Genomic DNA, 14,235 nt, shown 5'->3' on the forward strand with positions numbered 1-14,235 from the left:
GACCTTAGCTCCTATGGGATAGGGACTAGTGCGGAAGACACATTCCATCTCCTCAATCCAACACGAACTCAGAACCTTGGCACTCTTGGCACTCCTACCACCAATTTTCTCATCAACCGAGCCAGAACCAAAACCTGAACCTTCTCTATGCGTGCTCATCCCCATTCTGAAAAAGCAATCATACACATGATCAAAAAATACCCAAATAATCCTCATCCCACCGGTTTCCTAGATTCTTTGTGGCTCTCCTCGAGTTGAGTATGGGTCCTATGCTTTCAGTAGTACGAGCCTAATACTACCTTCCACACCTACCCATACTTTCCCCAAGAATCATCCAGAATCCTCCAAGTCACCTTCTCAAACCGATACTCAAAATACCCGCTAAGCAGCGTAACCAACACACTAAAGCACTTCCTAGGCTTCCTAGGTTTCCGACCTCACCCTGCCATCAGCTACTGAAGAACTCCTAATAATGTCAATTAACTACTTCCTGAATCATATGCAACAAAGCTTAGATAATCCTTCGAAAGGGACTCATCCCTACAACAGCTAGACTCATATAAGAGTTGCGCAATAGGCATCACATATCAGGCCAATCCATACAATCACAAAGCAAGTAGCATTTAACCTTTGCAACATATGACTTAACATATTCACTTAATAGTTAACTCACATCACTAAGATTTCCACAAAGCACAAAGCAAGTAGCATTCGATCAATAACACTCCAAACCACTAGCCAAACAGAGGACATTTCAAGCTCACTTACTACCAATAAAGATTTCGAATCTAAGACATATTTCAATTCCTCTTAGGCTACAAGGCATCACATATCAGGCCAATCCATAGAATCATCTGAAATCCATACTAGCATGCAACTCAAAACTCAATGAATCCGACATATAAAGGCGTCTCTCCTAGCATAAAATCCTGAGTAGATCAATAACCCTAATCTAACATGCAATTCTCATAACATATAACATAACAAACATGTATGGGTATTCTGGGAATCACTTACTTGAGCCCGGTTGATTGCACACACCACACCCCTTTATTTTATTAGAAAATCCTTTAATAAAAATTTATTTTATGAAAATTTTACCAAACCCTTAGTTTGAGTTCAGACACACCCGAGTGTATGCCCGAATCCCTCAAACCAAGGCTCTGATACCAACTTGTAACATCTCAAAAGTTATAAGGTAAAAGTTTCATTTTTAGTTCAATCATAAACACCATTTAATCATTTCAATCATTCAAAAGTATATCAGAGTAAAATAGTTATAAGAGTATAATTCCCAAAATTATTAAGTGCGAAAACATGGGTGGATGCGTTGCGATCAAGTCGGGCCCTTCCCTCGCGAACAGGGAGTACATGAATAATTTTTAAACATAAACCGTAAGCACAAAGTTTAGTGAGTTCCTCAAAATACCGCATACCATACATATCTGTTAGCTCAAGGTTGTGTCGAGTCTATTTCACCCCCGAGTCTATTTCAACTCTTGTGTTGGCCCATGGTCGTACTGGGTCTATTTCACCCCCGGGCCTATTTCACGCCCGAATCTATTTCAACTCATGTGTCAGCATAAGGCTGTACCGGTTCTATTTCACCCCATCTATATAGCAAACAGGTACACAGGCAAACATACATACAATAGGAGTCATAAAGACTATGTTCACATACAATCCTAGTGTCTTATAGTATAGTGAGCAAACTCACCTCAATCCGCTGATAATCCAACTGATGGTCGGGCTACTGGACATGAGAATCCCCGCGCTAACCAATCAAATACAATCAATGTCAATAATCAGGTCATAACCATAATCGGGACGTGATTCACTAATCCCGACTCCTAGGGTAAAAGACTATTTTACCCTTCCCCTCAACTGGCCCAAAAACCAGGGCCCAAACTCAATAACACTAACAACCCAATAACCGGCCCAAATCCCAAACACACCCAAGGCCCAATACAGTCCCAATTCCATAAAGGCCCAACCAAAAGCCCAAAATGTTAATTATCCATCCTCACGTCATGACCAGTCCTTAGTCATGTCCTGAGATCCTACTCGGTTCAATTGCAACTCATCCTGACTCAACTCCGTCAACTTAGACATGAAAAGTCACTAGATCCAACCTCACGTCGTGAGAAGCCTCCTCCCATGGCGTGAGCTCTAAGAAGCTAACCAGAAATGGGGTCATTCAACCCTGACGTCGTGAGACGCCAAGTCTCACGTCGTAAGAACAGTCTGAAGCCAAAAGTCCAACTTTTAAGTCCTTAATCCATTAAGGCTTGAACTCAAACTTTCCATTCGGTATTATAACTTCTTAATACACTAGAAAGTCGATGCTTTGAAGACATATATGTCCAATACATGTATAGATCTCATTTGGGTCAAAAGTTGAAGGAAAAGACATCCAACTTTCATGCAAGGTTCCAAAACTCAACCATTCACTGGATATGAACTCCACACCACTCTTAAGACCCTAATAACACATAAAGTTGCCAACTTTATGTGTGACAACCCGGAATTTAGGGCTATTATTATAACCGTCAATCTATCCGTGAAAATGGTGTTAATCCGAATTACTGAGTTTTAGTGTATCTTAAGAAGGACAAGTAATTTCATTCTAACTATAATATGATACTAGATGATATTGCACTTCCAAATGTATAAACTGTAAACCGAATCAAACCGCTTAAACGACAACACTAATTAATGCATTAGAAAAACTGAAAATTTACATTAAGCGTTCTTGAGCAAAACAAACATTAAAATATTATAGTACATGTTCCCCTGTTTTCGAAAATATAAAGAACGTCCAAAACGGAGTTCGTATGCAAAAGATACGACAATTTTAAGAAAACAGACATTAAAACACTATTTTTATTTAATCGTGTAAAACCGAATCGATCCGTTGAGACACTTACGCTTTGCCGACGGGATTTCCGAGAGCATTTTTGGACTCAAGCTATAATCTATTATTTAATTTCACACTCGAAATATTTTTAACGAAAATATTCACAAAATTCGCGAAAACAGACACCGCGAGCCGTTTAGACGTAAAACTTCGAACGCATTTTCCCGGAGATCCGTAACTCCAAAAATTAATCTGTTTGATGTTCCAAAATCCCTGAATTAAACTCTTTCTACCGGTATTCACAAATAAAAGTCTCAATGCATGGATCCCGATACACCCGGTTTTGTGTGTTTTGGATATATAATGGAGGATTAACCCCATGTGGGGCCCACATGGGATGATATACTTCAAGAATCAGATTTTTCTTACCTTGCTCACGTGGGATTACTTCTCCTTCTACTCTCCTTTGTGTACAAGTTTCACCAAACTAGTACATTGCTAGGTTGGAAGTATGGCCACAAAGGGTGTGTGTGACCCTCTCCTACTATAAATAGAAGGCTTGGGTTCCTCCTTCAACACATCAATATCCAGCTCTCTTCTCTATTCTCTAAAGAGCACTACATCTCTCTAAACCGCCCTCAACCTCTCACTTACACCACCATTAATCCACCACTTCCACCACCTTATACCTCCCTCTTGATCACCCAACACGTCCCTCACATCTCCTTTCTCTCCCTCTCACTGTTTCTGTCAAGAAGAAGTGAACAAGACCCAAGATCACCACCCACTGCCACCACCCTACCACTCACTGCCACCACCGGAAAATACCATCCCCAAGCCTTGATTTCTGCTGTTTTCGATCCCCAAATGTCCCTCCCCACTCCCTTCATCGGAACCAGTCGAGATCAGCAAGAAAATGACGGCAGAAGGACCACCGGAGTAGCCTCCTGCCACCCCGTCACCTTCACTGTTGCCGCTGCTTTAAATCACCGGCCACCACCACCAGCCGCCACCTCCAGCCAACCCCTTCTACTGTAATCCTTCATCAACACCTCCTTTACACATTTCGTTTTTGGTCCATAGAGTTTCATCGATCAGAATAATCAAAAATAAATTTTTTTCTCTTTTTGCATACCCGTAGACGAACGAACACAGGAGGTTAATACCCCCTGTGAATGGAAGGATCATATATAAGTTACTGTACAAACTTCCTTTTAAAATAAATACATACGGTCCCTCAACTTCGGATTTGTCCAGCTTAGGTCCCTCCCTCTCAAAAACTACTTTCAAATCTAGTCCTAAACACCTAAACTATCATTTAAAATGTTCAAAACATACCCTCCGCTAAAAATCCTTTTCAAAACAAATACAAAGCACACAAATCTTCATTTTATTTATTTAAATGACACCCCCTTCTTGTGTTTTGTTTGCAAAATAAGTCCATGAACAAAACTTTCATTTTATTTATTCATAATTAACCCCTCTCTTGGGATTTATTTGCAAAATAAATCCAAAATTGAAACTTATAAATTAAACTAACCTTTTTAGTCCCATTTGATTTATTTAAAATAGTAAATGGACCATATGCTTTGGTTAAATTACCAAACAACCCTCCACATATTAATTTATATTAAAATTTCATAGGAAACTAAATAAATCTCGACGGTTCGTTATCAAAGCGACACTTCTCGGTTTCTCGCATCAAATACTCGAAACAAATCATCAACCACACGTTAAGGTGAGTGTTACGGCCCCACTTTTACATATTTTCGGGGGGGGGGGGGGGGGGGGAAATACATGTAGTAGTTGTATATCTAGTTTATATCTATTTTCTAAATACTTTGTTTAAACAAACAACACCACCGTTTTTATGCAATATAAATCACACAAAAACATTATTTATTACGCTACTTCTTACGGTACGGGGAATCTGGTTTGAAGGGTCGCATGAGTTGTTGGATTTCAGAAATGCTATAATGCCAAAATGGCCCTGACCTCGGTGTTGCATGTCTGGCCCTCGTCTGTATATGGTAGTACGTGTACTAAGTAATATTTATCATACAAAATACACAAAAAATATCATTGTTTTGTGTAAATACTTTACCAGTTTTAGAAATAATTGTTTAAACGCTTACATGTTAAGTAAAAAAAATCGTTTTAAACCTCAATAGCTTTATATGTTATGTTGTTAAGATAATACAACTAATAAAAATAACATATACGTTCCGAAAAAAAATGTGCTATGACTGTATAGCCGGTTATCAACTTGGTAGTCTAATTATACCTCATACATACACAAAAATATATAAGTTTATATATTTATACGAGTTGTAGAGCTCGTATCTTATGCTCGTTTATGTGCTTGTACTCCAAGTTTTACCAACTGCTTAAATAAGTATCATACTCTTCAGTGTGTACGCTTATCAAATATACTTGTCAACTATCTGTTTATCCGTATCTGCGGTTGTTAAGTACAACCTTGGCAGATAACTTTATCCGTATATCTGTATGTCTATTTATCCGTATCTGTGGTTGTTAAATACAACCTTGACAGATAACATTATCTGTATGTTTGTTCATATGTTATCCGTACCATTCCGTTACTATAAACTTAACTAGATGTTTATAACCTAGAAACCATAGTTTATATGTATATCTGTACAAATTCCTTACTATAAACTGGACTAGACTTTTGTTATCTAGTAATCATGGTTTATAATTCTATCTTTATCAAACATTCTTTCAAACACAATTTTCTAACAAAGGAAATACTTTTTAGACTTTTTAAAAGTATTATACTGCGGTTAAGCAGAAAACCTGTGACACTCACCAACCTTTGTGTTGACCCTCAAACTTACATGTATTCTTAGGGGATCATCAGACAGGCTTTCAGGCAGAAGATTAGTCGTGGATTGCAGACGACCTAGCTAGCTTGCTTCTGTTATTTGCTTATCTGTCTAAGGCAACTACTGTACTATTATTATCTATAAGAACCTTGTATTCAAACTTAATGATGGAATACAAATGCTATTTTGTTTATCGTTGTACTTGTGCTATATATTCAATTTATCTGTGATCCATGAACTTAGTCCCGCTCCCGGCGTGTTCCGCCTTGGCCGGGGGTGTGACATTATGGTTTCCATTCATCAAACTTGCAAAATCAAGAGGAAAAGTGGGAAAAAACATAGATCTAGCCTCATATAAGAATAAAGGAGGAAGCTTTGACACTTACAAAGATCCAACAACAATGTGAGGTGATGATGATGTTGATTCCTTGCAAGCCTCAACACAATACCACCTTTTCCTTCTTTTCTTCTCCTTCTAAACCAAGAAAAGCTCCAAAATGACCAAAGATGAAGCAAGGATGAAGGATAGGGTTTTTATGAGGTGAAAGAGGGCTTGGTGCTGATAAGAAACCCTAAAATAAGGTTAGAGATGCTTAAATACGAAGGAAACCCTAAAAGATCATGGGCTTGGGCTCCAACAGCTCTCACATCATGAGCCACTATGTCTTACGTTGTGTGACCAGTCCCGAACAAAATTTTTCATGCAACCCACCTCACATCGTGAGCCTCTATGTCTCACATTGTGAGGCTTATTTTCTTCCAAAATCCCAGCTTAACACTCCTTGAAACCCTAATTCGATTTATCCTAGAAAACAGGTGTTACAAAGCACATAGGGGTTATCACAGTTTTCCTCACCATGACTGTTTTGGTAAACCACAAGGACTAACACGTAATTCTATCTAATTCATAATTGGTTTCCAATATAAATATTTTCTTAATTTTAGAAAAGCACAATTCATAATATTAATCCCTATGCCAAAAAATGGGGCTAAATGGAAGATATCAACAATATACTTTTTGTTTTTTTTCTTTTTGTACTACGACATGAAAAGAAAAGAATTTTAAAAAATATGTTGCCCTTAATTATTAGACTTTATGAAACTTGAAACTAGGTTTTTGAAGTTAATATAATTGTACCCATATCATGTCTTTGGAAAGAAATAATGGGATGATAGGTAGTGGTAGCTCATTGCTAGAAAGGGTAAATTTCTTATAATGCAATGCCTTAATAAAGAGTAATATTAAAGTACAATGACGTAATAAGAAAAAATGGAAGTACAATCCTATAATAATGCAAAAAAGTAGAAAGTACATTGCTATTTTTGCGTTCAACTGTATAAAGTTTCAACATATTTGTTAGTTTAATTCTCATATGAATGCTTGTTATACTTTTTTTCTTTCGTCAATCTATGCAGTATTCTTTCATTATGTTTGCAATTTACAGTATTATTTCATTGAGTTTACCATGGATCTAAAAGGCTTGGTCATAGCCTTTCATCTTGTCGGAATATTAAACATGAAACTACAGGGATGAAGCTAAGTTCATGAAAGTAATTGCTGAAGTGGAAATTTTGAGTACGCTAACTGAATCTTCTTTAATATATAGGCACGAAGCTAAGTTCATTCAAAAAATTGTTAAAGAGCTTCCACTAGAGTTAAGAGCCATCGATTTCAACATTGATGAAAAGTTAGTATGCATTGACAACCGAATCAATGATGTTTTATCATCTTTGGTAATTTCTTCTGATGATGTTTACATGACCAGGATCAAGATAATTGGAGGTGGTGGGAAGATAAATTTAGCTACGGTTGTTTTTGATAAAATATCCTTTCAATTCGAAGGTAAAAGCTTAATTGAAAATGTTAGAGAAGTTTCAAAAGCTTCTTTGTCCGGTTTGAAGTTGTTGCAAAAACAAATCATTTCTGATGTCTTAATAATGAAGGCATATCCATAGGTAGTATTTATGAAGGAAAAAACATGATGAAGAAGAGGATGCATAGTAAAAAGGTTCTTCTTGTTCTAGATGATGTGGATCATATAGAACAGCTTGAAGCGTTAGCCAGTTAGATGAATTGGTTTAAACCGGGTAATAGAATTATAATTACAACAAGGGATGAGCAAGTGCTTGTTGCACATGGAGTGAAGTCCATTCATAATGTCCGATTGTTATTGAATGAGGAAGCAATTTTCCTCTTTAATAGGTATGCATTTTGGAGAGTGATACCAAGGGTACAAAGAGCTGTGTCAACAAGTTGTGCATTATGATGTTGGTCTTCCCATGACACTCAAAGTTCCGAGTTTGTTTCTTTTTGGTAAAAATGAGTTGGAATGGACATATGCCTTAGAAAGATTAAAAATAATTTTGTTAATGGAAAAATTGAAAAAATTGGAAATAAGATGTGATGATCTAAAAGAGGATTACAAGGAAATATTCCAAAATGTTGCAAGCATACTAAAAGGATGATCGAAAGCAAGCGCAATCAAGCACTTGAAAGCAATGGATTTCGTGCTAGAAATGGTTTAAGAGTTCTTTAGAAAAAATCTCTCATAAGTATTGATAATATTCAGGGTGAAGAGTACCTAAGCATGCATGACCATATTGAAGAAATGGGAAGGAACATTGTTTGTCGTTCATACCCGGATAACCCTAACAAACATAGTTGATTGTGGATTAACAAGGAAATTGTAGATATGTTGGCTAATGACTTGGTAAGGATCAAGTTTATTTATAATTAAGTTGGAGAAAATCCATTTTTATCTATTGCGACAAAAGTTTCATGGTGTATTCTTTTTTGAATTATAGGATACTGAAGCGAAAACATATATACAGTTGTACATGACGGAAATCAGTCCAAAAATTATGATGAAAGGTTTTAGAAAGATGAAGGAACTTGGATTTCTTCACGTGTCTGTGGAATGTATTGATGCAAGTAAAAGTGCTTGTTTTTGTTCGAATTGTAAAATTTGAGGTAGTTGTGTTGGAACCATTAGGAGGACCAATAATACATTTTTATGGTTCCTAATAGCTTCATAATGGATAAAGTTTCCAACTTTATCCATTAGAATGGTCCCAACAAACAAGATCTAGTCTTTAAGTCTCAAAGGGACCAAAAGTGCATCTTTTTCAACTTAATCCATTAAGTCTAAGTCTCCAACCTTCATATCTGAATCAATATGATGTTTAGATGGATAAAGTTTCCAACTTTATCTATAACAAGGTCATAAACTTTCAAGATCTAAACTTTATGCACTTAAAGTGACCAAAAGCTCATAACACCCAAAACTAGCTAGATCTAACAAATGCATCATCAAGATTCAAACATTATACCTCCAGAAGAAAGATCAAGGTGAACAAGGTCTGGATATACACGCACCAATGCAACTAACACTTCTCCAATGAGCTCCTTCTTTTCCAAGATGTACCAAGAACACTCCAAAGCACTTAAAAATACATTCTTTTTGCTCACAAGGCTCAAACTAGGGTTAGGGCTTCAAGGGAGGACGTTGAAGAGGTGTAGGGTCCAACACCTCACCAAAAACGAGAAAGGGACAACGAGTTCTGATGTGGCTCTCCTATACGCAATTGAAACAAACTCCTGCACTTCGCCTGCAATCTCTATAAAAATGACCCTCCTCGCCAAACCTGTGACATACAAAAGATCTGCACCTCCCTTCAGCTAATCCCGAACTTCGGCCGGCGGATTTGAACTGCTTCATTGCAGGCTGGGACTAAATCAGAGCCTGACACTTCTCCCTCGTATAGGTCTCTATCTCAATCTATCGCCTCCTCGTGGCATCTTGAAGCTCAACGAGGGTACTATATTGCTTGGTAGACACAAACTACTGAATATTCGTCTTGAGCATGCTCAAGTACTGAGTCACCTGAGCCTTTTCTGAAGCATTGAATTCAGGACAGAACAAAGCCCTCTTAGTGAACATCTTGGTGATCTCTATCACTGACTCGGTCGTCTGTCTCATATCCAGGTACTCCTGAGCAAATCACTCCCTCTCCACAAGAGGAATATACTCAACTCGGAACATGTCCATAAACTGCTCCCAAGTCAGTACGGTTCGCTCGGCCTACGAAAAGGCCTGGGTCACAAACTCCCACTAATCCTTCACACCCCAACGAAGAAGATTCAACGTAAACTTCACCTTCTGGCCCTCAAGACATGAGCATGTGAAGAAACATCCCTCCACATCAGAAATCCACCTTGAAGCGATGATTGGGTCCCTGTCGCCTCTGAACTCTAGAGGCTTCATCTAACTAAACTCCCGATATTGCATCACCTTGCCTCTTTGAGATCCTGCAATGGTGACGGCTGTTATGGTTGCGGCAACAACTATATGCGTGATGACGACATAGCACCGGTCAAACTCCTTGATCAACGTGGTCTCGGCCGACCCAAACAACTCTGGAATTGCCTCCGTGAATGCTTCGGCCACTTTGGCAGCAATGATCCCACATATCTCCTCCCCACCCAGACCTTCAAAAGTCATCATACAGAAAATATAACAAGGAAAGATCAGAAATCAAAACATAGTGCTCAACACACCATGCCACACTCCTATTAGTTCCTTAGTAACCTCGAGATTCCTCTCGAACCTCATACGGATCTTGAGCTTTTAGTAGTATGGGTCCATACTACCTTCATCACCTATCAGTAATCGATTCAGAATTCATCCCAAGGTCCTAAGTCACTGCACCAGACCACTCCTAGGTGTGCTAACACCTAGTTCTCCTACGGGCCACAACTAACTTCCTAGGGAATCTTCCTAGGATTATCCTCATTACCGCACTTTTGGTTGCTTTTGTGCATGCTTGTTGTACACAATACGGGATCAAATAGACTGTCGAATAATCAACTCTGCCCTAAGTCCACAACCAAACAAGGAATAGGAAGTAAGGCTAAGTCGACCATTCTAATGCTATTCAATCCCGATCATATACAACTAATCAACATACATGTAGCAATCACAAAATAGAGTAACATATAGCAATCAATTTCCTATATCATAAGGTGATATCATACTCAGGCACTTCTATGCAACAGTTTTTAAAAGAACCTTATCCACTAGCATGCTTTTCTTACAATCCATATATCAACAAAATCAAAACTCAACAAACATAAAAAATATGCGTATTTTGGGAACCAATTTCCTATTCGACCTCTGGCTGACTGTACATATCGCATCTTCCTGTCAAACCAAAGTTAAGTCAAGGTCCATGTTCGCGATCCCAAGCCAACAATCAAACAAGAACATGACAAGAGACCAATCCTATGTTCCTAACCCAACCCTTTTATTATAAATTCTTTTTGAAAAACGTTTTGTGAAAACTCTCGGATCCTAGTCTGAGACTGGATTCTCACAAGTGTACCTCCAATTCGCTTAAACCATGGCTCTGATACCAACTTGTAACGTCCCATTTTCACAACCAAAAATTTTCATTTTGTTAACGTAAAGCTTCCCAATTATAAATACATTGTGAAGAAAACCGTTTATTCCAAATACATTTATTGAAAACCAGAGGAATATTAAAGCACAAAATCTTCATTGTTGCTGATGAATGTGTACAATCACACTTTTGCCTTCGCATTATGATCGATGATACTTGAAACAATAAAAAAATAGGTAAGCGCAAAGCTTAGTGAGTTTCCCCCAAAATACCCCATACGATAAACATACAAGCATGCATAACGGCCCACAATCATCGAATTGGAATGCCCAGGCCCAATCAGTCCTCATACTGGAATGCCAACATGCAAGAGGTCCAATCAGCCATCGGGGTGAAATACCCAGGGTTTGTTGGCCTACTGCCTCAACCCAACCTCTTTTCCCAAGCCTCCGTGCCTATGGCTTACAGTCGGCCCACACCGGGTATCTTGGCCGACAGCACAAAGCATGACCGCCTCAACCCACTGCCACCATATGTCGACATATAAATAATCAAAGATCAAGCAGGCACATAATACATGCAAACATCAATCATACAACTCACTATCGCCTACTAGTCCTCTCACATCACATTGTCCCGCCACCAGCTAACCTCCATGAAATGTGTAACCATAAGTAACCATAGGTGAGATAGACACCCGAACAGATGATCCTACTCTAGAGCCACAACCAAACATGGAATAGACAAGAAAGCCTAGATCAAGAGTTCTCAAGCTATCCTACATGACTACATATAGTCCTTAGGAAACTCTACTAGATGATAACCAACAAGTACAGGTAGACATACAAATCTACAGATCACTACAGCATAGCAACATTCTATATATCAGATACAGATGTAACAGATCACTAAAACATAGCAACATACTAAATAACAACAATCCAAGGAATACATAACCGTATATACTTAGAGGTGAGATAGACACCCAGACAGGTGATCCTACTCTACAACTAGAACCAAACAAGGAACATGCATGAAAGCCTAGATCAAGAGTCCTCAGTCTATCCTACATGACTATATACAGTCCCTATGGAATCTCTCTACTAAAATATAACCAAAACTAGTGGTCAAACATTTGTGCCTTTAACCCACGGGTACAATGAGGCAATACTCACCTGAAACGAAGAAACCCAAAAAACTTAAACACGTTTCCCTTTCTGCACTGTGTGCTCTCGTGAATCCACTATCACCAAAACCAAGTAAAACCTTAATTAACAGTCCAAAACCCTCAAGTTTGACCTAAAGTCAAACTTGGTCAAAATTCAACGGTCAACGAATGTCAACAAAATCAAAGTCCACGATAGTTCCGTACGCCGAACGTACTCCTCGTACGCCCAACGTACGCGACCTGATCTTATTTCTCCATTAATTACTTTATCACTTAATAACTTTTGTCCAGCGCTCAGATCTGGAATCAAAACATCGACTTAAGTCATAAATTTTCCATATTTATTACTTTCCATGGCTAGAAAAGGTCCCAAAACCCAAAACCCTAACTTATTAATCCATTAAGACATCATAACTTTTGCATGGAAGGGATAGAATGACCAAGATCACATTTTTATGGTTCCTAATAGCTTCAAAATGGATAAAGTTTCCAACTTTATCCATTAGAATGGTCCAAACAAACAAGATATAGTCTTTAAGTCTCAAAGGGACCAAAAGTGCATCTTTTTCAACTTAATCCATTAAGTCCAAGTCTCCAACCTTTAGATTCAAATCGGTATGATGTTTAGATGGATAAAGTTTCCAACTTTATCCATAAGAATGTCACAAACTTTCAAGATCTAAACATTATCAACTTAAAGTGACCAAAAGGTCATAACACCCAAGACTAGCTAGATCTAATAAATGCATCATCAAGATTCAAACTTTATACCTCCAAAAGAAAGATCAAGGTGAACAAGGTCTGGATCTACAATGCAACTAACACTTCTCTAATAAGATCCTTCTTCTCCAAGATGCACTGGACTGTCTAGAAAAGTCCATGGTCGACATTTATATTCTGGTAGATAACTGGAACATCATCAACATCGAGACCTCTCATCATTTTATTTCATCACACAACAGCTATTTCATCTACCCATGTTACCCCCAACATATTTGTAGATAAAAGTACATATACAGTTCAAATCATTCTACATATGTATAAAACATTCATTCAACATTCATCTCAAATAAACCAACAACATATATACACATAGCACGTACTTTATATAAAATACTTCCTATCTATATGTAAGATGAAAGTGACTATACACTCACTTTAAAAGACGGTGATTGGACAGCACTTCGTCCCTTAAAACAATCTTTTTCGATGAAACCGAGATGTTTTCTCAAAAACCGGGCTCTACGCGGGCAGAGTTTTGACTCGAAAAACTCTTTTTCTCGGAGACTTCGGGGCTCCGGGCTTTCTTCGGGTGCTAGGATGGTACCCTAGGCTTTGGGGGGTTTAGGATAGGCTAAAAGGGAAGTAGCAGGTGTAAAAGTGTGAAAATTGTAAACATAAACCGGGCAGCCTCGCATCCTATTTATAGGAGACCGAAGCTCCTGATTACGTTGGACGTAACCTTCTTGTACGCGGGGCATACTGCCTCGTAAGGCCCTTCGATGGGCGTACGAGGGGATCGGCTCGGACGTATCAAGGCTACGATACATGTCCATCATGCGAAGGAGTAGGGGGTGACGGACTCCGAATCACTTACACGAGTACGCAGGGCGTACTTCGGTACGCTAGGCATACTCCTTCGGACCAGCCTCAAAGTTTGTGCCCAAAACTTCAAAAATCCATATTTTTAGCATACGAGCTCCGTTTTTGACGTTCTTTATATCCACGTGTAGGTGAGATTATACTCTACAACTTTCATTTAGACTTGGTCGGCTAATTTTGACCTTATTTTTAAAGTTATATATTTAACAGGCCGGGACAGGAAAATTCCGTTAAAAATTCATAACTTCTTCATCCGACGTCCGTTTTCGTCTGTCTTTTTACCGTTCAACTACTATCAACAAGATATTTGATTCTCGTTTAGGTTCTTTCCGTTAAAAATCACTCGATCTAAAATTCAAGTT

General features: G+C 38.4%; 1 protein-coding gene and 1 long non-coding RNA gene across 3 annotated transcripts; both read left to right on the forward strand.

Moving 5' to 3' along the window:
• Positions 1-3,450: 3,450 nt before the first annotated feature.
• Positions 3,451-5,845, forward strand: LOC145116615 (uncharacterized). 2 transcript variants are annotated; one of them, XR_013712225.1, is made up of 3 exons: positions 3,451-3,891; positions 4,502-4,595; positions 4,799-5,845. It is a non-coding gene; the product is annotated as an uncharacterized LOC145116615 (long non-coding RNA). The 2 variants fall into 2 exon arrangements; XR_013712224.1 differs by having other exon boundaries at positions 5,728-5,845.
• A 1,403-nt stretch (positions 5,846-7,248) lies between these two features.
• On the forward strand, positions 7,249-7,772 carry LOC145111741 (disease resistance protein RPV1-like). The gene is made up of 2 exons (XM_079047993.1): positions 7,249-7,546; positions 7,648-7,772. The coding sequence occupies exons 1-2, from the start codon at positions 7,249-7,251 to the stop codon at positions 7,770-7,772; spliced, it is 423 nt and encodes a 140-aa protein (XP_078904119.1).
• The last annotated feature ends 6,463 nt before the right edge of the window (positions 7,773-14,235 follow it).

This window comes from Lactuca virosa, chromosome 5 (assembly GCF_052849685.1).
Source record: "Lactuca virosa cultivar CGN04683 chromosome 5, Lactuca_virosa_CGN04683_v6, whole genome shotgun sequence".
NCBI lineage: Eukaryota > Viridiplantae > Streptophyta > Magnoliopsida > Asterales > Asteraceae > Lactuca > Lactuca virosa.

Excerpts from the sequence above, each read along its gene's own strand:
- LOC145111741 (XM_079047993.1), top strand. The coding sequence starts at position 7,249 with ATGAAAGTAATTGCTGAAGTGGAAATTTTGAGTACGCTAACTGAATCT. Across the intron at positions 7,547-7,647 it reads AATATCCTTTCAATTCGAAG|GCATATCCATAGGTAGTATT; the intron begins GTAAAAGCTTAA and ends TTAATAATGAAG.